The sequence below is a fragment of the Oratosquilla oratoria genome, chromosome 41 (assembly GCF_046742065.1).
Source record: "Oratosquilla oratoria isolate Oo_2021 chromosome 41, ASM4674206v1, whole genome shotgun sequence".
Lineage (NCBI taxonomy): Eukaryota > Metazoa > Arthropoda > Malacostraca > Stomatopoda > Squillidae > Oratosquilla > Oratosquilla oratoria.
This window is the reverse complement of record NC_134817.1, coordinates 7,148,240-7,172,781: the sequence shown is the minus strand read 5'-3', so window position 1 is coordinate 7,172,781 and position 24,542 is coordinate 7,148,240. Positions and strand designations below refer to the sequence as shown.

Genomic DNA, 24,542 nt, shown 5'->3' with positions numbered 1-24,542 from the left:
GCCCTCTTTGAATCTATGTTGATTTAGCAAAATAGGTATATGTTGTTTGATTCTTTCCATCAGTTTAAACAGGGTGGAGAGGAGGGAGATGGGTTTGTAGAATGCTGGGGTTTCTGACAATTTGTGTGGTTTCAGGGCAGGAATTATGTGTGCTCTTTTCTATACTATTGTGGATCTCCTGAATAAAATTTGTGGTACAAGGCATTGCAAGATGATACTTACCTTTGTGCCAAAATGTTTACATTGCTCTTTGAGGTAATCTGAAAGTCTGTCTTTGGTCGTTTTGATGACCTCACTGGCATGATCATACTCGGCATCTACACCCGAGGATGGAATAATCTTTCCTTCACGCTTTGCATCTTCTTGATTAAAAGCATTCTGTAATATATTAAATCATTTTGTATAAGATCTTACATATAAAGGTAATGTCATAAAATTCTAACATGTTCAACTCATACATACATATACCAAGGGCTCTTTTCCCCTTACAAGGGAAGTAGCCAAAGTCAAAGCATAAATCCACTCCCATCCATTTCATCCATACATACTCCACTCCCATTCATCACCCCTCCCTCACTCTTTCCTTGGCTCCTCCTGGATGAGGGGTCATCCCTGCATCTTGCCCATTGACCTGGGTCAGAAGCAATAGAAATGTCTTAATTCTTGTTCTAGCTATGCAACATGCCCAAGAGACTACCACGGATGAACAGGGACAGAGATGGGTAAACATGGTACTTGCCCATAACTGATAACAATTCTAATTTGCAGTGGAGCAGAACCCAGAATGAAATGGATCTGAAAACAAGGCCACCTCTGTTTAGAGGTCTACATACATATACCAAGGCTTTTTCCCCCTTCCAAGGGAGGTAGCCACAAAAGGAAAGGCATAAAAACACTCCCACCCATTTCATCCCTAAATACACTCCACACCCCTCCCACCCTTCCTCTCATCTGAGCACCTCCTGGATGACGGGTCATCCCTGCACCCTGCCCACCGCCCTGGGTCAGAAGCAGTGTCGCAAGACACAGTACATCCACAGCAAGGCCGCTTCATTTAATCGGCGACCCCCCCTCTCCGTCCCCCTTTGCATATAAGGAGAGGACGGGGAGAAATCCCTTCGGGCTGCGTCAAAATTTACTCACACATACTACCCCACCCCCCCCACCCGCCTATTCCTCCTCATGCAGTCACAACATCATCCATATACAACCATTCTCCACTCACCTCTGTCTTCCGTCCTCTCCCTTCCTTCCTCAACAGACATTCCCCTCTTCCCCAAAGCCCCCTTCACCCCATCCATCCACCTCATCCTAGGACGTCCCCTCATGTTCACTCCCTCCACATCTGCCTTCCATACCTCTTTTACTAGTCTTTCTTCACTCATTCTTTCCATGTGTCCAAACCAACCTAGTATTCTTTCATCAACCCTCTCTCCCAAATCCTTTTTCACCCCTGTTCTCCTCCTCACCTCCTCATTTCTCACTCTATCTAGCCTAGTAACCCCCACCATACTTCTCAGACACCTCATCTCAAACACATTCAAACTCCTTCTCTCTTCTTCTCTTATGTTCCACGTTTCTGCCCCATACAGTGCTGTTGGCACAATCACTCCTTCATACAGTCTCCTCTTCGCATCCATTCCCAAATGTCTATTTCTCATTACACTCTTTAAACCACCAAGGCATTTACTCGCTTCTCTCAATCTACATTCTACCTCCACCTTCACTCCACCTTTTCCTGCTACACTTGCACCCAAGTATCTAAAACTATCCACTTCCTCCAGTCGCTCTCCCTTAATGTTCACTTCCAGTCTACTGCCACTTTCACCCCTTGTACATCTCATCACCTTACTTTTGCCCACATTTATCTTTAGCTTTCTTCTATCACATACTCTCCCAAACTCTGCCACCAGCTTCCTCAATCCCTCCTCTGACCCTGCCACAAGCGCAGTGTCGTCCGCAAACAACAGCTGGCTCACCTCCCACTTTTCTCCATTTTCTTTAACCATCTCCAATCCCTGACTCACTACCCTAGCATTCACCTCTCGCACCACCCCATCCATGTATAAGTTGAACAGCCAGGGCGACATAACGCATCCTTGACGAAGTCCCACCTTTACTTCAAACCACTCACTCTCTCCATTTCCAATCCTAACACATGCTCTACTACTCACATAAAAACTCTTGACAGCTCCCAAAAGCTTTCCTCCTATCCCATAAATCTGCATAACCTCCCACAGTGCCTTTCTGTCTACCCTATCATAAGCCTTTTCCAGATCCATAAAAGCCCAAAAAACATCCTTCCCCTTTCCTATAGCTTTCTCACATATCTGTCTTACCACAAAGATCTGATCTACACAACCTCTACCCGTCCTAAATCCACACTGTTCCTCACCAATTACTCCTTCTGTTCCTCTCCTAATCCTCTCAATTAAGATTCTCCCATAAGCCTTCCCTACTACACTCAACAGGCTAATCCCTCTGAAATTACTACATTCACACTTGTCCCCTTTTCCCTTGTAAAGAGGAACTATACAGGCACTACTCCAGTCCTCCGGTACTTTACCCTCTCTCCAGCAAACATTAAATAATCTCACCAACCAGTCCACCATCACTGAACCTCCCTTTTTCAGACATTCTGCATGACATCTACATGCAGATGAATAATCATTTCATACAAGCCAAGATAGAATCTCTTACTACGTCACCAGCTAAGGGGAGGAGGAGGAGGTTGACAACTTTCCTTATACGAAAAAGTGGGGGGATAACAGCAAAAGCTGAGAGATATCCCAGTCACAGTCCTTATATATAGAGTGTCACCCTCTCAGTGCTGCATCTGCATATGAGGTGGGATGTTGATGGATTTTGAAGAGAGATGCTTGGGAGAATATTCTCTACAATATCTATCTTGCATGATCACCACTGTAGTACTATTCCCAATTACTTTGATTCTACATTTAGCTAGGAATATGAACATGCATGGAATATCAATTACAAATATGCACCCCAAAACATATATCAAAGGCCTTTTCTCCCCTTACAAGGAAAATGGACAAGATCTATGGGAAGGCCCAAGGACTGCTGCCAACTGCTGCGGGACAGCGGGTTTCCCACTCAGTGAAACTCGAGCCAACAATTAATCAACTATAAAACACATTCATACATACATACACCAAGGCTTTTTCCCCCTTACAAGGGAGGTAGCCAAAAAGGAAAAGGCATAAAATCATTCCCACCCATTCCATCCCTGAATACACTCCACACCCCTCCACCCTCCCTCTCATCTTAGCACCTCCTGGATGACGGGTCATCCCTGCACCTTGTCCACTGCCCTGGGTCAGAAGCAGTGTCGCAAGACACAGCACATCCACAGCAAGGCCGCTTCATTAAATCGGCGACCCCCCATCTCCCCATTGCATAAAAGGAGAAGACGGGGAGAAATCCCTTTGGGCTGCGTCAAATTTTGCTCACACATACTACCTCACCCCTCATCCCCCCGCCCATTCCACCTCATGCAATCACAACATCATCCATATACAACCATTCTCCATTCACCCCTGTCTTCTGTCCTCTCCTGTCCTTCCTCATTCAATACATTAATAAACAAAGGACTTACATCAAAGAAGCTAAGAACTTCCTCAAGCTCAGGGAACTTCCCATCCTGTGAAGTAAGGCTTAGGATGTTTTTAAGAAGCTTGGATTTGAAAGACTTGTTCACACCTGCAAAATGTTATTGAAAAGCATAAAGTGAGAAATATGTTATATTCTTTCTATAACAACATAAAACATTATGCAACAAGCTGGGAAAATTAAAATTCTTTTTTTTTATATAGCAGTGTTAAGGAGAGATAACAGGAAAAAATTAAAAAAGAGGTACTCGGGAGGTGGAAGTGGAGAGAGAGAGAGAAAGAAAGGAGAGGAGAAAGAGAAAGGAGAGAGAGAGAGAGGAGAGAGAGAAAGAGAGATGCAGAGAGAGAGGAGACAGAAAGAGGAGATAGAGAGGGAGCAAGAGGTGAGAGAGAGTATATAGAGAGAAAGGAGAAAGAGAGGAGAGGAAAAAGAGAGAGTGAGGAGAAAGAGGAAAGAGAGAGGAGAGAGAGAGAAAGAGGAGACAGAGGGGGAGAGAAAGAGAGAGAAAAAGGGGGAAGAGAGAAAGAGAGAGAAGGGGGAGATAGAGAGGAGAGGAAAGAAAAATATCATAAAGCCTTACCTGAAAATGTCTGAATGATATCAATTGCAGATTTAAATCCTGACATAGCTGTAAGGAAGTCGTTAACCTTGCGCTTGCTATATTGATGGTCTTCGAAAAAGATTGCACGGTTATCAGGGTGGTCCTTGCTTAGTTTTAAACCTTGACTGTGGACCCTACAAGAAAAGTTTAAAACAATTTTAATGTGTAGGTTGGGTGTGTATTAGCTGAAAAGGCCTTTCTGCATAATACATGTATGTGGAACAATTTTATTTGTATATACAAGTCTCTATGGTGTTTATTAAGTAACTTGTTTATTAAAAATTCCCAGATGTTGACATTTCACTTCCAAATTTGCAAATTTTCTAAATCTGCATGTCTATAAATAACATCAAATCAATACACGACTCCTGAGTTAACTTGTTGAAATCTGATTCCAACATAAAATGAGGGTTATATAAATGGGTTTTAATTCCGTTTTCACGCTAACTCCTTCAACACCCTAATCACCTGTTACCTGGAAAGCAAAGTGGCTGGACATGGGAGAGGAACATCCTCTCTTCTTGGACTCATCACATGCATCCTTTCGATCAATGCAATGTCCCTAGTCTCTTGCAGATGACCTACAGCCTTCCTGCACCCTTCCACTCCTTCCTAAATCAAACTATGCAAAGATTGTCCCTCAGCACTTTCTCAGCAATACCCTAGTGCACCCTTTTCGTGGAACAGGTTATTGCATTAATCTACAAATTCTTCTTCAACGATGTCAGTGGCATTCTTTATCGTTTGTTTGACTTCCTGACCACAAGTTCTTATGGGTCTATTCCTTCTATCCACCTACCTTTTCTGATCTATCCCTTACTCTCATTCCCAGCACCATCAATTCATGCATCTTCCAAGGACATCTGGTGTCTGTTGCCAATTACCTGATAGCTATGGACCTTAAACCAACATTCACCACAAACAACTTGCTTTCATCATTTTCCATTTTCACACTGCCTTCACACTCATTACACATACATACATATACCAAGGGCTTTTTTCCCCTTTATAAGGGAGGTAGCCAAAAAACAAAGGCATAAAAACCACTCCCACCCATTCCATCCCTATCACACTCCACTCCCCTCCACCCTCTTCCCTCATTAATAAAAGCTCATTTTCCAGGCTTTCTAGCATTTTGACTAATACCCACTTGCTGAGGAGGCGCTGCAAGTCTGGAAGTTTCTTTAGCATGGGCAAGACCTCCTGTACCAAGGAAGGATGTTCCTGAAGATCACTTATGGCATCTAGACGACTGTTAATGGCAGAAGGCTTGCACAGGGGAGCACAGACCCAAGAGCGTAACAGTCTGTAGGCAATTAAATAATAAAAATTAGCATACCTCAACAGTATAATACCTTATAGATTTTGCTCTGGCAGATATTTCTTTTCGGGTGAAAAGGGCACTAGTAACCAGCAGAAGTTTTACATAAAACATCTTTTTAGTAAGGAGTCTGTCCCTAGACTATATAAAATCAATCAGCACCAACCAAAACAATGCCGCATCAAAACCTATATCCACCCTACATCCGTCCCAAACCCATCTAGCAACGTAAGAGCTAAATAAAACTAATTCCCCTAACAAATGGTGCAACTCACCTCTTCCCAAATGCAGTCTGACACTTGTCTAATTGCTCTATTAAAGTTCCTTCCATTGTTCCGTTATGCGAATTTTCGAACACTTCTAAATTCTTTAGTGTTACACCATCAAGAACCTGTGGAAGATCACACGTTAAATGAGGTCTGCCTAAGTTATCCAATTATATTCAATCAATCCTTTGACGTGGCGTCTTGCAGAAGGCCTCCAGCATTTAAGTAACCAGAATATAATTATACAATCCAAGATAGGAGGGAGGGTGGAGGGTGGAGGGGAGAGGAATATATAGGAAATGGAATGGGTGGGAGTGGTTTCTATGCCTTTTTCTTTTTGGCTACACCCCATGTAAGGGGGAAAAAACCTTTGGTATATCTATGTATGTATGTATGAAATAATAATCTGAAATCTGGAGAACAATCTTCATTATTCAACCATTTTGCAGTGACTCACAATGTACACATTGGTTCTGGCTGCTCACTGGTGATTTTATTCAGCTTTAGAAAATAGGGATGACCCGTCATCCACGAGGAGCTAAGATGAGAGGGGGGAAAGGATGGTGGATGGGAGTGAAATGGATGGCAGTGGGTATATTTCTGGGGTAAGGAGAAAAAAACTCTTGCCACCTTACACTCATATATATATATATATATATATATATATATATATATATATATATATATAATATATATATATATATATATATATATATATATATATATATATATATATATATATATACACACACACACACACACACACAGAGCGAGAGAGAGAGAAAACAACCTGGAGGGGATATTGTAAAAACTCCCAGTATCCTGAATTCTAAACTATCTGTCAACTCAAAGCCAGGGAATCAAATCTTGAATCATGATAGGTTTCTTTTTGAGAGCCATCTGATTTTATGGACAAATATTCAAATGAAGATTCTGAGTATGTGGAGACAGCTTTAAAGAGACTATGATATTATGTTAGGCTTTGATGTGGAGGTGCATAAACCAAAACGGCCTTTTCCCCAGTTACAAAGATGGTTGCTGACCGAGCGGGTTAGGGCATTGTTACTTGCAGCGAAGGTCAAGATGATGACGATTCAAACCCTGCTCAGGGCAATTGAACTAAGGGCATTATTCATTAAATTCTATGCCACAAAGTCCACTGTAAGGGGCACTGTCCTAGCTTCCTGATAGGGGGAGTTTGTGGCGTTAAACCAAATAAATCAATCATAAAGGAGGGGCACCAATTCAAAACATACACCCACCCATCCCAAATGCCACTTGTTGTCCCTCGTTTCTCAGCTCCTCATGGATGAAGGGTCATCCCTGTCTCCAGCCCACTGCTTGAGTCAGAGGCAATATAGTGATGCACAGCATCTCCAAAGCAGGTCCTGGCAGCCTAAGTTGGTAAGATGTGTAGATATTTCTACACCTTCCTCCCCAAAGTGCCGAAATGGGGATGGTGGTTGAATGTGTTTTGTTTATGATATAAAAGTGGGTTTGAGTCACACCCTCATAGAGGGTAAAGGACTTTTGAGACATGAAGAAACAGTGTGCGCAAAAACTATACAAGAATTTAAGATCAAACTGGTTGCTGAAAGATACAAAAGCAAGTCACTATGAGGATAGCTCTCTTCCCATAAAATACAACTAGGTAAAAATAAGTCGAGCTTACCATGTGGTGGTTTCCTGCGATGAAAGCGGGAATGCCATCTTTCTCTAGTTTTCCTCCCACATTATCCATGGGCATGTACAATTCAAACTGCTTCTGCGTTAGAATCTTCTCATCTAACCGACACTCCATCAAATACCTGTACGTGTTGACGTCCCAATTAGCAAATTTTCTGGATGACGCAATTCTTTTCAAATACATTAAACTTCTACTGATCATGGTTGAAAGAACAAGGGGAGTACCTACTTTCTTTGAAATATGGTTTGCTACTAAACCATCCTTGGATCAAGATCCCCTACCACTGTATATAATGAAAAGCATACATACATACACACATATACCAAGGCTTTTTCCCCCTTACAAGGGAGGTAGCCAAAAAGGGAAAGGCATAAAATCATTTACACCCATTCCATCCCTGAATACACTCCACACCCCTCCACCCTCCCTCTTATCTGAGCACCTCCTGGATGACAGGTCATCCCTGCACCTTGTCCACTGCCCTGGGTCAGAAGCAGTGTCACAAGAAATGAAAAGCAACAGCCAGAAAAATACTTTAAGTGCAAATGTCTCAATCTAATGAAGTGGTGAGAGTAAACTAGACCCAATGTTGTTGTTGTCATTCCCTAGGCTGTCTGGATGAGCAGTCCAATCTCCCTGAGGAATGCCACGGCTGGAACCGAGTTTTCCTACAAATCCCTTATAGACTGTATGTGTTGTTGGCATGCATGACTGTGCACAATGCAGTCTTACATAATGTGTTTCCACACCTGGACCAGATCCAGAGGTTTTGGGTCCTGTTGTGGAGGCACGGTTTCTCTCTGCAGAGCCTTAGACTCAAGCAAGGTGGCAAGGGATAGGGCTCAGTCTTCATCTAAAAAGTGCTCAGATGGAAAGGGCAAAGAATGGGCTTCCAATAGATGTGGGATGGGTGTGAGGTGGATGTACTTTGAATCAGCCACCCCCTTATATGGGGGAAAAGGTCTTTTGGTACATACATATGTACATGTCCAAAGTTCTGGGGCCATGGGTCTCCTACAAGAGAAAACAGGGGCAATATTCTGACTAAAAGTTCAATAAGGGGTAAGATGATAGATTTAACTCTCTCATAGTATAGTGCAGTGTTTCTCAACCAGTGTTCCGCGAACCCTTAAGGTTCCACAAAAGGTTATTGTAATGATGTAATATAGACATCATCCTATCTAACCTATCATTACGATGAAAATAAAATGAGAAAGATATAGTATACATGTTTTTTTTTGTGCAAGGGTTCCCTGAGACATGCAATTTATTTTAAAGGTTACGCAAGGGTAATAATGTTGAGAAATGCTGGTACAGAGTAATGTTACATGTGAATGAAGCCATCTAGCAACAACCTAGAAAATGCTAGTCCTGATGCACAGGAATATGGTGGTGGCATTCTTATCCCCCTGCTATAGGAGCATGAGACAAGAGGAGGTGGCCCAGGAATGGTACTGGAACCAATCATAAAAGAATGCTGTGGAACTCTGGTCCATATAGGTGTCACTAAATCCCCAAGATTATTGACTGTGTAAAATTATGTGGAAACTGTCAAAGTAAGGAACAAACTTCTTACAAACATTTACTTCATATACAAAATCACAGTACAAGTGAAAAAAGGAACTTAATACAACCATCCACTTGAATACACACAAGGAGACAACCAAAACAGAAACATGAATATTTGATGTTAGAAGACATAAACTGCAACATGCACTTACCAAACAAGAGCACCTAAGCTTCGCAAAGCCATTTCAGTCTTGTCATTTGCAGTTAAGCCCAAGGAATCACCTGTCAGGAAAAAAAGGGGAAAAGTGAGAGAGAGAGAGAGAGAAAAAAAAAAGGCAATACATAAAAACATATACATTTCCTAATGGCCTATTTCCTTTTATAAGGGAGGTAATTTAGTTCAAGCTGAGACCCACCCTCCATACATCCCACATCCACCCAAAAGATACTTTACCATAGGATACATAATGAAGTTTACTTTCTTATCTCATATTACTCGACACAGAAAAAGAAAAAGAGAAGGGAGAAAGAAAAAAACTAAGTGCACTCAGCGCAGTGTACCATACCTTTGATTAGGGGTGTCAAACTGAAAACAGACTTGAAAATGATCCCAAATCACTCTTCACAGACGTGGATGTTTATGAGCACATGCCAAATAATGACAATTTTCTGGAATTAACTACATCTTGGCATCGAGATGCATGCACCCACCCTTCACCTATTCCATATCCGTTTTCCTTGTATTTTGGCTCATTATGAGAACAAAAGTGTTGGATATGTGGTTAAACATGTCACATAATAAACTTACTGTCATCCATCATATCTCTAAGAGCTTCAGGCCAGGACACCTTCTTTGTTTCTTTATCCCTAAAGTATGACCCTTCAGCCAAAAAGGTCAAGGTTTTGTTAGCAGTCCAGAACTCCTTCTCGGGCACTAGAGCTTCACATAATTTTGAGGGAACAACACTGTGCATGACTTTCACAGTTCTGGCTGAAATACGTCCCCTTTCATACAGTATCTGATGGGATATAAAAACAGTTATTAAACACTCTTCATATTTTTGAAGTCCAACATAGATAAATTCAACTTATGAATTCTATGCATTCTATACTTCAACTCAGTTTTGTAATAAGAACATCACTCCAGGTTATGTCATTTCCTTGTTAATGTACCACTACCACTCCTCCTATAGAAGAATATACAAAAACTTCTGGGAGAGTCATGCCCATAAAGCAGTATGGTCCTGCATGTCCAAACAGCTATCCTTTGTGAAAATTTACTGGAAAGTCATTCTAACTTGTCTAACATGAGAGAATGACCATGTCTTACCTAATTATGCACCTTGTATAAGTACTGACAGCAAGTTTCATGTCACTAATATGTTAGGAGCTATACCAACACCTTTATGTGTATGAGTAAGAGCATACATTTATGACTGCATGGTTATCTCTACTCAGAAAAGAAAGCTGATCACTTTTTATCTTCTACTATGCTTCCTTTTTGCTATCCTCCTTAACCCCTTCTGTACAATGACGCCTACGTAGGCATCATGAGGCACAAGTGGGTATACGAGGGTGCCAGCGCCGGTGTCTTGCTTATATTTATTTTGTAGTTGTAGCTAAGTGACCCCTGAATTCTATGAACTGGTTTGATCATGTTTTCAGTGTTTATTATTACTCATTAGGAGGTGCTAAGATGGGAGGGAGGGTGGAGGGGTGTGGAGTGTTTTCGGGGATGAAATGGGTGGGAATGTTTTTGTGCTTTGTCCTTTTTGGCTACCCCCCTGGTAAGGGGAAAAAAAGCCTTGGTATATGTATGTATTATTTATTACTTATTTTTTGATGCAGCCCCAAGGGATTTCTTCCCGTCTTCTCCTTTTATGCATGGGGGGACGGAGAGGGGGGGTCGCTGATTTAATGAAGCGGCCTTGCTGTAGATGTGCTGTGTCTTGCGACACTGCTTCTGACCCAGGGCAGTGGACAAGGTGCAGGGATGACCCATCATCAAGGAGGTGTGGAGGGGTGTGGAGTGTATTCAGGGATGGAATGGGTGGGAATGATCTTATGCCTTTTCCTTTTTGGCTACCTCCCTTGTAAGGGGGAAAAAGCCTTTGGTATATGTATGTATGTATTATTACTCAGAGTGAAAGAGAATGAGTGATACAGCAGTGACATTATATCTTATAACACAAGTAGTGTGATGCATCATACATTAGGCATCCAATGCTGCACATGAGAATTTTGCCAGCCTCATAAAGAAAGTGCCCAAGTCATTTGTCCAACATTTCATGAAATTAAAAAAAAAAAAAAAGGTTTTCTATTTTATAAATGTACGTAATGTTCCTCCTAACGTAGTTTAAACCTACTCAGACACTAAATAAAATATTGGGAATTGTACCACAAGGAGCAATGAAAAATTTATTTAGGGAAAAATCCAGAAGTTGACGAAAAATGACTTGGGCAATTTCTTTACGAGGGTGACGATTTGACTCATATTGAAAAGGTTAAATCTCTCTAATCTCCTGACTTCATCTCTTTAGTGTAATACCTCCTAGGACATAAGTACTGGCTATTGGCAAGGAAATACAATCTTACCTGTGCAGGAGGATGATGAGCTACAAGAGTCCTGAGTCTTGACATGTGACGATCATCCACAAACTGACCGATGTTGAAAGTGCCAATGCTAGTATCGATAAAGGTAACACCAAACTCTCTTTGATCACCTGCTCCTTCTAAAACCTGTAACACAAGGGATGATCATAACCCACAACTACATTCAATCTATACCTATGTAACTACAACCCCATGCCCTGAGTTTCCACATAAAGTAGTAAAGATTGAATATGATTCAAAGTACCTTTCAAGATTTATATCATAATGGAGTATTATTCCATCCATTGCCCCTGATCCGCCATACACAAGACCCACTGTTCCTATGATAGTAAAATATCATTGCATATGCACAACCATCACCACTGTATTTTATCTAAATGAAGTTGATAAATATACCACTTCCACAGACACCTATTTCAACAAATGTATCTGATGAGTCGTACTGGGTAATGAATTGGGACTAGTCAATGGTTCTTTGTACAACACGGTACATCTATAACTTGCACGCAGAGTGACTCTGATGTGTACCTTATTTCTCAATTCAAATATCCAGTAACTGAATAGGTTTTATTTGTTGTCACTCCCTAGGCCCCCTTATCAGAGAGTAAGGACCTTCATTGCATTATGTTGTACATATACACTCATTACAGCCCCCTTCTTCACTTTCATTTTAAGGTCTAAAGATCATTCAATTTACCTTTTCTGTAATAGCAAAAAGGTAGTTGCATGCATCCTCCGTAGGATCTCCATCCTGCACTGAGTAGGTTCTTGTGCCTTTGGTTGTCAACTGGCATACTTCTCTCTTAACTACCTTGTCAAACTTTGTAGGTCTTGGAACTTGAAAAGGAAGAATGGATCAAATTTGAATTATTTCTTTTTTTGTAATTGTGTTCCTTTCTGTAACACACAGTATTCACACAAATTGTACAGAGATTATTTTTTTTCATGAATTCGTTTTCTAACTAAATCTTGTGTAATTCATTTTTACAAAACCAAAATTAATCAATTAATCAAACCACTGCCACAGTTCTCTCTTGCAAGAGACCTGAAGTCCCATGGAAACTGGCCACAGCCATCAATGCATACCATAAGTCACTCACTTAAGAGATTTTGTATTCCTGACAGAAGTGGCTTCTGCCATCCTATTTCTGTCATCTCCATGGGACCCCTTCAGCAGTTCATTTGTTAGCTTTACTTACTTTTTTTACATCGCTGTTCCATCATATCTGGTGTTTCTGTCTGTTCAATACGTGCAACCTTGTACCCCTTATCAATGAGGGTTGCAGAATATCTCCCATACGCAATCTCCGGGAAGCCTGAATGTGCAACTTCGCCCTGTAATGGAATCATTTAACTTTAAAGTGTGGTCTGACTGGTGGAATGAAGATCATCATCATTACCATCATTAACTATACCTCAATATGTGTATATATGTATGTATGTATGTATGTGTGTGTGTGTGTGTATATATATATATATATATGCATGCTCCATGCAAGGAGCAAACTCGTTATTCATTTCATGGTAATGAGAATACTTATCAAACCTGAAACTTAAATATTCTGTCCGAATCTGTGAACACTTACGGCACCTAGTCTAAGTGATATTCTAACAATCTTACCACTAAATTCTTCATGCAAAGAGCACTCATTCATTCCATGGTAATGAGAGCATCACACTTATCAAACCTGGACACTAACAGCACTGGGTCTAAGTAACATTTTAACAATCTTAAAACTTAATTCTTCCATGTCCTGTACCTATATGTTCTACATTTCCAGCCTTACATATGTTTGGGTAACTCTCTTACCAGGAAGCTTGCAAGCCACGGACTTTTATGAATCTTGTTTTCTACAACAAAACATCAAAGATTAGTATCAAAACTCACTCTAGTCTTACCTTCATCATGAGAAGCCCAAGTTCATTTAGTCCAATAACAGCATCCATGTGGAAAAACTCGTAGAATTTGCCCATTTTGAAGAACAGAACTGTATCATAGTACCGCGACTTCAAATCCCACCATTGACGTAATGCCTTTGAACAAAAAAGAAAACTACTCTGGAATTACATCCTTTTATCATTAACGAGATAAACACCATATGAGGACGGAGCCTTTATTTGTACGACGTTTCACTTATTACAGCTTTTTCAAGTACAAGTTGAGATACAAATGCTTGAGATTAAATAAGGGGAAAGGAGGGAACGTTCCCTCCTTTCCCCTTATTTAATCTCAAGCATTTGTATCTCAACTTGTACTTGAAAAAGCTGTAATAAGCAAAACGTCGTACAAATAAAGGCTCCGTCCTCATATGGTGTTTATCTCGTCAATCTTGTCGGCAACTGCCACTTTTAAGGAAGATCCTTTTATCATATTCAAAATTTTCTTTCCACACTCTTTTTGTTAGTCTTTCTTCATTCTTTTCCTAGGCCTAAACCATCTTCGTACTCTTAGATCTATTTTATTCAACAGCAATCTTTCCTTTCACCTCTACATTTCTCATTCTGTAAATCACATTATTAGCATGATTCTCTTGTGGTTGATGCTCCTTACTAACACTAAACTTACTGGAGTTTGTTTATTAAGAAAATCATCAGGAAGATGAAGTGTCCTTGGATTATATTCTGGGTCAGTGGGTCGTTTGCGAGCTTTGTCTCGGATATTTTCAGGCTTCAAGAACTGGTAACTCAGATGTGGCCAGTTTCCTTCTCCAGATGATGTTTCACCACTGCTACCAGTGTTCTGCTTTCAGAAATTTCAAGTCAGTAATTATGACAACATTCACAGTCGTCTATGATTTCTGTGCTTACAAAGATAGCATACATTAACCTAAGAGGGTTAACAAAGTCTAATCATAACAATTCCTACTGTGAATTTTGGTAAGTGGGTGTTGAGGGGATGGAGAGGAGGGGGGTGGGTCGCCAATTTAATGAAGCGGCCTTGCTGTGGATGTGCTGTGTCTTGTGACACTGCTTCTGACCCTGGGCAGTGGACAGGATGCAGGGATGACCAGTCATCCAGGAGGTGCCAAGATAAGAGGGAGGGAAGAGGGTGGAGGGGAGTGGAGTATGTAGGGGATGGAATGGGTGGGAGTGGTTTCTATGCCTTTGTCTTTTAGCTACCTCCCTTGTAAGGGGGAAAAATGCCTTTGGTATATGTATGTATGTATATATATCAAGTAACATAGTAGTAGGGTAATGGCCCAAATAGTCTTGTTTTGATGAGAGGGTATTACCACAGGGAAATATTATGACTTTTGTTTTTAGTCCCTCCGATACAGAAACACCACTTAGCCCAAAGGACTTCCTACAACAGTTCACTTAAGACTTCTACTTCCTCTAACTACATCACTAAAAAATTCAGTCATAAATTTAGAATAAAACAATTGGGACAACACAACTAAAATCAATCTTATTCATTCCCTTACCTCCTTAGCTGCAAAAAGAGCGAGTTTGCTCTTAGTGTTGGCAGAAACCGTTGGGGTGCGAGCAGGGGTGGCTGGGCTGCGTGACGGGGTGTTGACACTTCGGTTAGCAAGACCCAAACTGCGCTTGGCACTTCCTCCTGGGGTTCCACCCCCTTTCCTTTTTGGCGTCGCCTGCATCAGTAATTGAAATGTTACACGAGTCAAGGCACCCATCCACTTTACAACAATCCAAACCCTCAGGGATGAGGGGGTCACATCCCCCAACCCCCACTACTCAAGTCAAAGGCAATGAAGCAAAACACTACTTCTACAGCAGGGCTGAACATATATATAGCTGGTTTTACAAAGGATTACAAAGGCGGAACATGCCAATAGGAGAACTTTTGGTCCATATCTACGTCGGATGCGAAAAATCCTAATAATAATAATAAATAAATAAATAAATAAAAACTATAATAATGTAAGTATCAAATTAAATACATAAATAAACGCACAGGCACAGTCAAACAACATACAAACAGGTAAATAGTAAATAATAAATTGACATATAACTAATAATAAATGAGAATCAAACAGACAAATGATAACAAAACAAAAACAAATAATATAAAATAAATAATAATCATTACAGTATTTTGCTTAGGTGTTTATCTAAATGATTTTTAAAACTTCGAACTGAACTACATTGCACTGCCTCTGCAGGAAGTTTATTCCCTTTATTAACTACACGGTTGGCAAAGTTGTTTCTACCCACTTCCAAATTGAATGCCCCTAATACCGCTTTTCATCCTGCCTATGCTTTACTTGATTCCTTTATTCATTTCACATAGAATCTATTAAAGGATGCCATTTGGTTAGGGTGATGAAAACCAAATAAAAACAAGGTAACTGCCCATTCGACAAACATGATGCCTCACTGACCTTTACTGGGGAGTCGACATCAGTTTCGGTGTCTGGTTCTGGTTCCGATACTTCCCCTTCATCCACACCTGAACTGGCGCTGTCTTCACTACTATGCTCTCTCTCTACAAAGTATAAACATTTATCTTTTTACACTATACTCACATGAATAAATACATACATATACCAAGGGCTTTTTCACCCTTACAAGGGAGGTAGCCAAAGTCAAAAGGTACAATTCCACTCCCACCCATTTCATCCCCTTTCCTCTCATCTTGGTTCCTTCTAGATGATGAGTCATCCCTGCATCTCACCCATCACCTAATAAGATATAACTCCTTTGGTACTAGGTAGGACCCTAACTTTTATCGATGCTTCCATATGGCTATCTGGCTACAAAGATGTCTTCAAGCTCCCCATTTCTGCAAAGCATATAAGCCCATCTTTAGTAACCCTTCCCTACTAGGTGCTACAACCAGTCTAATTTATAATTTTTTTTTTTTTTTACATTCATTTGATAGCAAAAACTTCATCACTTTAGTAATAAGATTGCTAGGGCAAGCAGCAATCACCAGAATCTGTTGGAATCAAACCCAATCCTGTATCACAGAAAACAAGACAAAATTTATGTGCAAAATTCCAACATCAACTTCTATTCAATAACTCTACTAAATTGGTTTCAATCAATCAATCCATTGCCCCAGGTCTCTACTGCAGAAGATCTATGCCTCCCTGCCATGAGAGCAGTGAGTCACAATTTCTTTACCCCTAATAATCACTACAATTTTGCCTTTTTCTCCTACAATTTCTTTCTCCCGAGTTACTTCCATATTAATTCTCTTATGATACCACTTTCATTCCTCCTGACCTATATACACCATTACCATTTCCTGGTTTGTATTCATCCTCCGAGGGCTCACTGTCAGACTGCAACACAATACGGCGCTTCTTTTTCACAGGCTCCTTGTCACCATCCTTGTCCTGATCATTCCTCTTCCGACTTATATTTAAATCCACATTTTCTTTACTTCTGTCACTTTCTGTGAAAACAAAGCCCACATGAAATCACAAATAAAATTGCAAATACTTATCCTAGGTGATAAAAGCGATGATGGGATGACAAGGGGAAGGCAGTGGTGTAAGAGAAGAAGCAAACTTAACCCCTTCCATACGGTGCCGCACACGTAGGCGTCATGGACTTAGATCTCGGTGGCAGCAGCCAATGCCAGCCGTACGTGTCGTAATAATACTCGCATCATAAAATATAATCACCGCTTATATCGATCGTTCTCTCTTCACCCGTGAATTTTGATAACCATAGAAAATGCGATTACAAAAGAATTAGAAAGAATGTCATTATGGAGGGGCGACTACAATAAATATAATCAAGACGCCGATATGGCAGCCTCGCGAATACACTCGCTCCCCATGACGCCTACGTGTGTGGCACCGTATGGAAGGGGTTAATGAGGATTACGTACATACATATACCAAAGGCTTTTTCCCCCTTAAAAAGGAGGTAGCCAAAAAGAAAAAGGCAGAGAAACCAATTCCACCTATTCCATCCCTAATACACTCTACTCCCCTCCACCCTCCAGTCTTCTCTTGGCACCTCCTGGATGACAGGTCATCCCTGCATCTTGTCCACTGCCCTGGGTCAGAGGCAGTGTCGCAAGACAGCATATCCACAGCAAGGCTGCTTCATTAAATCGGCGACCACCCCTCTCTGTCCCCTGCCCTGGGTCAGAGGCAGTGTCGCAAGACAGCATATCCACAGCAAGGCTGCTACATTAAATCGGCGACCACCCCTCTCTGTCCCCTCATACAGAAAAGAAGAAGACGGGGAGAAATCCCTTATGAGGAATGGTTACACAATATATCTGGGGAGGCATATGAGAGGTACAGAGAAAAGAGAGAAGCAAAATGTAAGTTGCAAAAGGTGAAGAGGAGAGATGTAAAGAGGGGCAAGAATTTGACAAGGATTCTGAAAAGAAACAAAGAGAAATAGAAATATATTTCTTTTACAAGAAAATGAAGAATAAAGGGGGAGGGGGAGTTTGGTATAGAGGAAAAGTAAAGTGTACAGGCTTAAACTATGGGTACAGAATAACTACCTTTATGAATGTCTATTGGATGCAATTGTCTACAAGGATAAGTGTTGATTATTTGTTAAAATATCCCATTAGGAAACAGGTGGAGGAGGAGGATGAAGAGGAAAAGAGAGGGGAGGATGTGGAGGAGAAGGAAAAGGAGAAAAGAAGGAGGAGGGGAGGTAAAGCAGGGATGGAGGAGGAGGAGCATTTTATGAGCAATAAACATTCTTGAAGATAATGTCATGTCAAGTAGGTGGAGTCACAGAGATGGCCAAAGAGACTGATGGTGGGTGGCAGAAGTTGAAAGTGATCAGTACGCTTCTTTGAGTGGAAATTAGTCTCTGATCATAAAAAAAGACTACAGCTTTTGTCTGTAGTGGTATCACTCAAGTCGAGGTTTTGATAATGCCCCTTAAGGGTGCATTTTTCAATCGTTTAGATGACCTTCTCCTCTATGATACAAACCCTTTCCACCTTATTAGGGGGGCTGGCCAATTCTACTACTACTACTACTACTACTAAAAAAATAATTAAATAAAATAAATAAATAAACAAAAATAAATAAATAAAATATCACACAACCTCACCATCAGTTTCCATTGTATCTTCATCATCCGAGGGAAACATTTCAACAAGGAGGAAGGCCCTGTCACTAGGTTCCATATTAACCACTTTGGCTGCCTCTTCTACAGCCTTGGTCCAAGCAGGGTCCTTATATGATGGAATTCCTGATTCTGAAGCTGGACCATAAGCCTTCACAAAACTGCAATTTATGTGACAAGCAAGAATGTTAATTAACTTTATCCATGCAAAATAAATAGAATAGCTGATCACATATCCTCTGTCTTAAGATCCTAACTTCAAATCCTTGACCATAAGGCTGGCTAAAACTAGATTTTATTAGATAAAATTACAATATCATTATTGGAATTACATCACAAATTAACCAATGCTTGCTTATCAACATATTTCAGCACTCTTTCAATTCTTTTTAGTGCATGACAGTTATGAGAAACAGGGGAATATGCACACTAATCACATATATGTATAGAAACAAACACACACAGAGAGAGAGAGAGAGAGAGAGAGAGAGAGAGAGAGAGAGAGAGAGAGAGAGAGAGAGAGAGAGAGAGAGAGAGAGAGAGAGAGAGAGAGAGAGAGAGAGAGAGAGAGAGAGAATGGGGAACAAGAAGAGGTAGAGTAATACTACAAAGACGAAGAAGCAAATGAGGAATGGGAGATACTTACGCTTCCTTAACCCACCCTCGTGTCGGTGGGTCATCAAAGAACTGCACATGAATCTGGTTACCACGTGTGAAGGTCTTATCTGTTGGATGTTCACAGATCAGTGCTGGCCACCATGGGTAGCCTTCCATCTTGGCCCAAACCATTTCCAGTAGCTTAAAATCTGCAAAGATTAACAAACATACTAAGTATGAGGTTTTAGTATGACATGAAAATGATGGGGGATAAATAAAATGAGAGGAATTACTATCTGACTTTGGGGTATGTTTTCAAGACTTAGTTCTAACTAATGTCATATGTCATCCTTGGAAGTGGCCAAGACCTGATAGGCCTCTTCATTTGATGAGGAACCCTTCAGTCTTACAGCCACCCTTCAGCTGAATAAACACATCAGGCAACAACTGTATGATATCTTGCCCTAACTTGAATAAAATCATTAATCATTACCCAAATCAAATACTATACAGATCCTCCTTGATGCTAATAACAACGAAAAATTAATGGAACCACATAAAGGCAGTCAATCAATCCATTACACCAGGTCTCTTGCATGAAACCCACAGCTTCCATCAAAGACATCATGTATGCCATGACAACAATTACAATACACTTGTTATAGTTTCTAACTTGTCAACCTCTGAAGAAAAAAGTTAGTATCAATTGTAGAATTTCCACCCCCACACACACTTGGGGTGGACATTCTACAATTGAGAGTTGCTGGTATGGGCATTCTACAGTTGATTATGGCTTGTGATGCATAACCTGATTTAACCTAACCAAACTTTGCCTATGTTAGTTTGGGTGGAAAGTCTGTAGTTGATCAGTGTGGGGGGAAACTCTACAATTGAGTGTAACTGGGGTGGAGATCCTATAGTTGATCAGCATTGGGGGGAAATTGACTCACGGGTTCTACTCCAGCATCATTCAAAAAGATTTTCCACTTTTTTTTTTTTCATTTGAAAAATTTTCACAATCTGAAAAAACTGCAGTTACATCTGGAGTATGACAAGGACCTGAGTTGGGACCTGTTTTGTTCCTGGTCTTTGTAAATGATCTAGTGGGTGAACTTTAATGTGCCATTTTTATTTTTGCTGATGATCCCAAGATTTTCAAGTATGAAAACCCAATGATGATATACATGCTATGCAAAGAGATCTTAACAGGTTAAAAAAGTGGAGCAAGAAATGGTTTTTATAGTTCAATGCGAAACAAAGCATATTGGACACAGAAACCCTGAATTTTGATATGAACTAAATAGAGAAGAGTTGAAATCATCAAACTTATTCAAATATCTGGGAGTTTTTGTCTTACTGAATATTAAACTAGCACAACATATTGCTAGGGCAGCAGCAAAAGATAAAAGGATGGTTGGCCTTATTAGGAGAAACTTTTCATACATGGACATTGAGATATGCAAGACATACTGTTCCTTAGTAAGGGCACACCTGGAATATGCTATGCATAGTCCCCATATTATAGAAAAGACATGCAGGAATTGGAGAAAGTTCTGAGACAAATGACAAAATTAGTTCCAGAGCTAAGACACGTTAACTATGAGGATGGGTGTAAAAAAAATTAAACTCAGAACATTAGAAAAAAGAAGGCAGAGAGGAGACCTTATCGATATGTATAAAAGCTTGAAAGGGATTGAGAACATTGACAGAAGTGGGAAAATTTTTAGAAATACACACCTACGCAATGTAGCAATAGAAAATTAAATATTAATTTTGTAAGTTATAATACATTAACATACGTTTTTCTTAGCAGAAATCAAAAACACAAAAAGCTGCTACAAGTGATACACAAACATAGCAGCTTCAACTGCTTGAGATGCCATTTTTGTTTAGGTAGATGCAGAGACCACAGAAATTAAAGTATGATAAATGTGTCTATTCTATCCTAACCTACCAACCAAACCTAATCTACATTTGGTAATGCAATATCTGTAATTCTAGAGATCATCAGGGTTGTTGTCGTTGTCGTCTTCCCTGAATCTATCAAAACAATGATGATGTCTTAAGGAGTCAATATGACTTCGTTTGTCAGTGTATAGCTTTTAGCAATATTTTTGGTTATTGATTTCCATGAAAAACATATATTAGGTTGGTGTATTAGAATTTACAAAATCAATACTTTTCTAATGTTATATTGCATAGGTGTACACTTTAAAAAATTACCCAAAGTGCCTTCTTTGGACTTTGGTACAATGAAATTAGTACATAATTCAACACATGCAAACTAATGGAACAAGGGCACTACAAAACTTTAGTTCAAGCAAATTCATTAAGTGCAAGACAGTAAGGGTTGTGAATTTATAGAATACACTTCCCGAGGATGTTGTCATCGCCCCAACTATCAACAAAGTTAAGGAATGACTCAATCAGTGCCCCCAGGCAACTGAGCAGTAAATAAGCATAATCATTAAAACCCTTCACTCCGGACATTCAAACCGTGCGCGAGCCAGCAATACGGGGGGTGAGGGGGGCAAGGACTGCGCGCGACAATGAATGTGTTTCAGGGAAAACTTAAACGTTTCCGCTTATAATCAGGGTGCTAATTATTCAATTGAAAATCTGATAATACTGTGAGAATCCTCATAAAATTCTGCTAATATAAATGCATTTACTTTTGAATGTTGACTTACAAAGTTGTGAGTTATTGACAGATAAAGAGAAGGCAATTTGAAAATTTCTTTGTAGACAATTTATTCAGCGTTCAAAACTCGATATATATATTGTTGTTTATCACGATTTTTTTTTGTTATGTTACTACATATAATAATGAAGCCAGTGATATAATAATAAGGATGAGTGCAGTCTTCAGTAGTAAAAACTTATGGATAATGAAAACATTGGAGCGGCAAGAATTGAGCTTAGCCAATCATTAATTTCGATAAAGCCTGACCCATGACATCTCTTGTTTATCTGCAATTACAACCTTGAGAAGAGGGAAACTCGCCTTCTCCCAAACATGGAACTGGAGTTCCATTTCTCTGCATTTACTTCATTACCTAGTTGAAAATAAACAATATATTATGCTGTATATATCACTTATTTTTGTTTGGACGATTCTAATGTTTTATCATTCTTTTTTATAGCTTGGGAATACTGTTGCATGTATAAACTTTCAACAACCTATGTGTAGGGATTCCACCCCACCACTCCCGGACGTACTTGGGCAATGGGGGGCAGGCAGGAGTAGCCGTACCCCCACATACACACACCCCACCACCACCACCAATAATTTCGGGGAAAAAAAACAAACAAAAAAAACAACAACTGATATGTTGTTTTATTTACCTTTCCCATTCATCATGAAAATATGAACAAGATAGAGTGTGTGAGTGTGTGTGTGTGTGTACGTGCATATTTACATAGTTGTATTTTGCGGGAAGGAGAGCTATGCTCGTGGTGTCCCGCCTTTGTATCTCGCAGTGTCTAGTTTGCTTTTAAACTCATGAATGGTTTTTGTGCATACTATTTCATTATCCAGTTTGTTCTAAGTGTCCAATACTCTAAGTGGAAAACTGTTTTTCTTCAGTTCTCTTCTATAGCTAGGTTTTTTGTTTTTCTATCCATGTCCTCTTGTGTTTCTCCTGTCCGAGTTTAGAAAGTCCTCCCTATCAAGTATCTCTGTGCCTTCCATGATTCTGTAGATTGTCAGTAGGTCACCTCTCTCTTCTTTGCTCCAGTGTCGGTAACTCCAGTTTAGGCAATCTCTCCTCATATGATAGGTTTGCAAGTGCAGGTGCCATTTTTGTTGCTGCTCTCTGGATTCTTTCTATTTTCTTTATATTCTTTTTGGTACTGGGGGACCACAATGTTGCCACATACTCTAGTCTAGGTCTTATCAATGTAACCAACATTTTTTTATCATGTCTTCATCCAAGTATGCAAATGCCACTGTTATTAATCTTAGCAAGTTGTAAGCCTCCCCAACAATTTTGTTAATCTGTTTATCATAGGACAAGTCGTTTGTGATAATTACCCCCAAATCTTTTTCGGATCCTTCCTTCTTTACTTCCTTGGTTCCAATTGTATATTTTCCTGATATTCTGTTTTTGCTTTTTCCAAACTCCATTATGCTACACTTCTTAGTATTAAAGTCCACTTCCCATTTCTGGCTCCAGTTCCATACCCTATTCAGGTCTTCCTGCAGTGCTTCACAGTCCTTATCAGTTTCTACTTTCCTTAACAGTTTGGCATCATCTGCAAAGAAGCTCATGTAACAGTTCAAGTCTTCGTCCATGTCATTCATATAGATAGCAAACATTATTGGTGCCAGTACAGATCCTTGTGGTACTCCACTGATCACCTCTTTCCAATATGAATATTTTTCTCTGAGTACTACTCTCATCTTTCTACCAGTCAGGAAGTCCTCTATCCATTTTAGTAGGTTCCCTTGTATTCCTATATGTTTCAGTTTTTTTTTTTTTTAGTAATTTCCTGTGTGGTACTTTGTCAAAGGCTTTTTGGAAGTCTAGGAATGCACAATCAGCCCATCCATTTCTTTCTTGCACTATGTCTATTAGCCTTGGGTAGAAGCATATTAAGTTTGTGGTGCATGATCTTCCTTGCCTGAACCCAAATTGTCTTGGGTTTAATATGTTGTTGTCTTCCAGGTGTTTTACCCATCTATTCTTGATTAATTTCTCACAAATTTTGGCTATAGTGCTTGTTAGTGATACTGGCCTATAGTTGGTGGGTTCTTCCTTGTTTCCTCCTATATATATTGGTACAATGTTAGCATTTTTCCAGTCATTAGGTATCTTTCCTTCTTTGAGTGAGTTATTTATTATGATGTGTATTTTGTCTGTTAGTTCTTCTTTGCATTCCTTTAGAATCCAATTTGCAATACCATCCGGGCCATGTGATTTTCTGACATCCAGTTTTGATAGGTGTTCTGATATTTCTTTTTGTGATGTTGTAAACTCGCTCATGTGGGGAGATTGCTTGTTATTATCTTTGTCCCAATTTTGTATTTTCTCTCTGGTGAAGACAGATTTAAAGTGGTTGTTCATGACTTCGGCCATCTCTAATTCTTCTGTGTATTCTATATTTCTTTGGTGTAGTTTCACCATTTCCTGTTTTTTTTTTAAGTTTACCATTCACATACCAATAGAATAGTTTGGGTTGATCTTTGCATTTGTCTATAATATCCTCCTCATGGTTCCTTTTTTCCTCTCTTCTCACTTTAACATACTCATTTCTATAGTTTATATAAATTTGCCATTTGCTCTGTTTTTTGTCTTT

At 39.9% G+C, this 24,542-nt stretch overlaps 1 protein-coding gene across 2 annotated transcripts in view; it reads right to left on the bottom strand.

Annotated features, from left to right (window-relative positions):
* Msh6 (DNA mismatch repair protein Msh6) overlaps positions 1-24,542 on the bottom strand; it is a 47,917-nt gene that overhangs the window by 7,290 nt on the left and 16,085 nt on the right. For both annotated transcript variants that reach the window (XM_076177883.1, XM_076177884.1), the window contains exons 2-19: positions 19,294-19,453; positions 18,633-18,808; positions 16,837-16,992; positions 15,974-16,077; positions 15,053-15,223; positions 14,194-14,367; positions 13,527-13,661; positions 12,827-12,962; positions 12,325-12,464; positions 11,610-11,753; positions 9,823-10,033; positions 9,227-9,296; positions 7,491-7,626; positions 5,828-5,943; positions 5,382-5,537; positions 4,211-4,365; positions 3,617-3,720; positions 223-378 (exon numbers count right to left, since the gene is read on the bottom strand). In XM_076177883.1, coding sequence (XP_076033998.1) covers positions 223-378; positions 3,617-3,720; positions 4,211-4,365; positions 5,382-5,537; positions 5,828-5,943; positions 7,491-7,626; positions 9,227-9,296; positions 9,823-10,033; positions 11,610-11,753; positions 12,325-12,464; positions 12,827-12,962; positions 13,527-13,661; positions 14,194-14,367; positions 15,053-15,223; positions 15,974-16,077; positions 16,837-16,992; positions 18,633-18,808; positions 19,294-19,453 — 2,600 coding nt within the window. The remainder of the gene's footprint in view (positions 1-222; positions 379-3,616; positions 3,721-4,210; positions 4,366-5,381; positions 5,538-5,827; positions 5,944-7,490; positions 7,627-9,226; positions 9,297-9,822; positions 10,034-11,609; positions 11,754-12,324; positions 12,465-12,826; positions 12,963-13,526; positions 13,662-14,193; positions 14,368-15,052; positions 15,224-15,973; positions 16,078-16,836; positions 16,993-18,632; positions 18,809-19,293; positions 19,454-24,542) is intronic.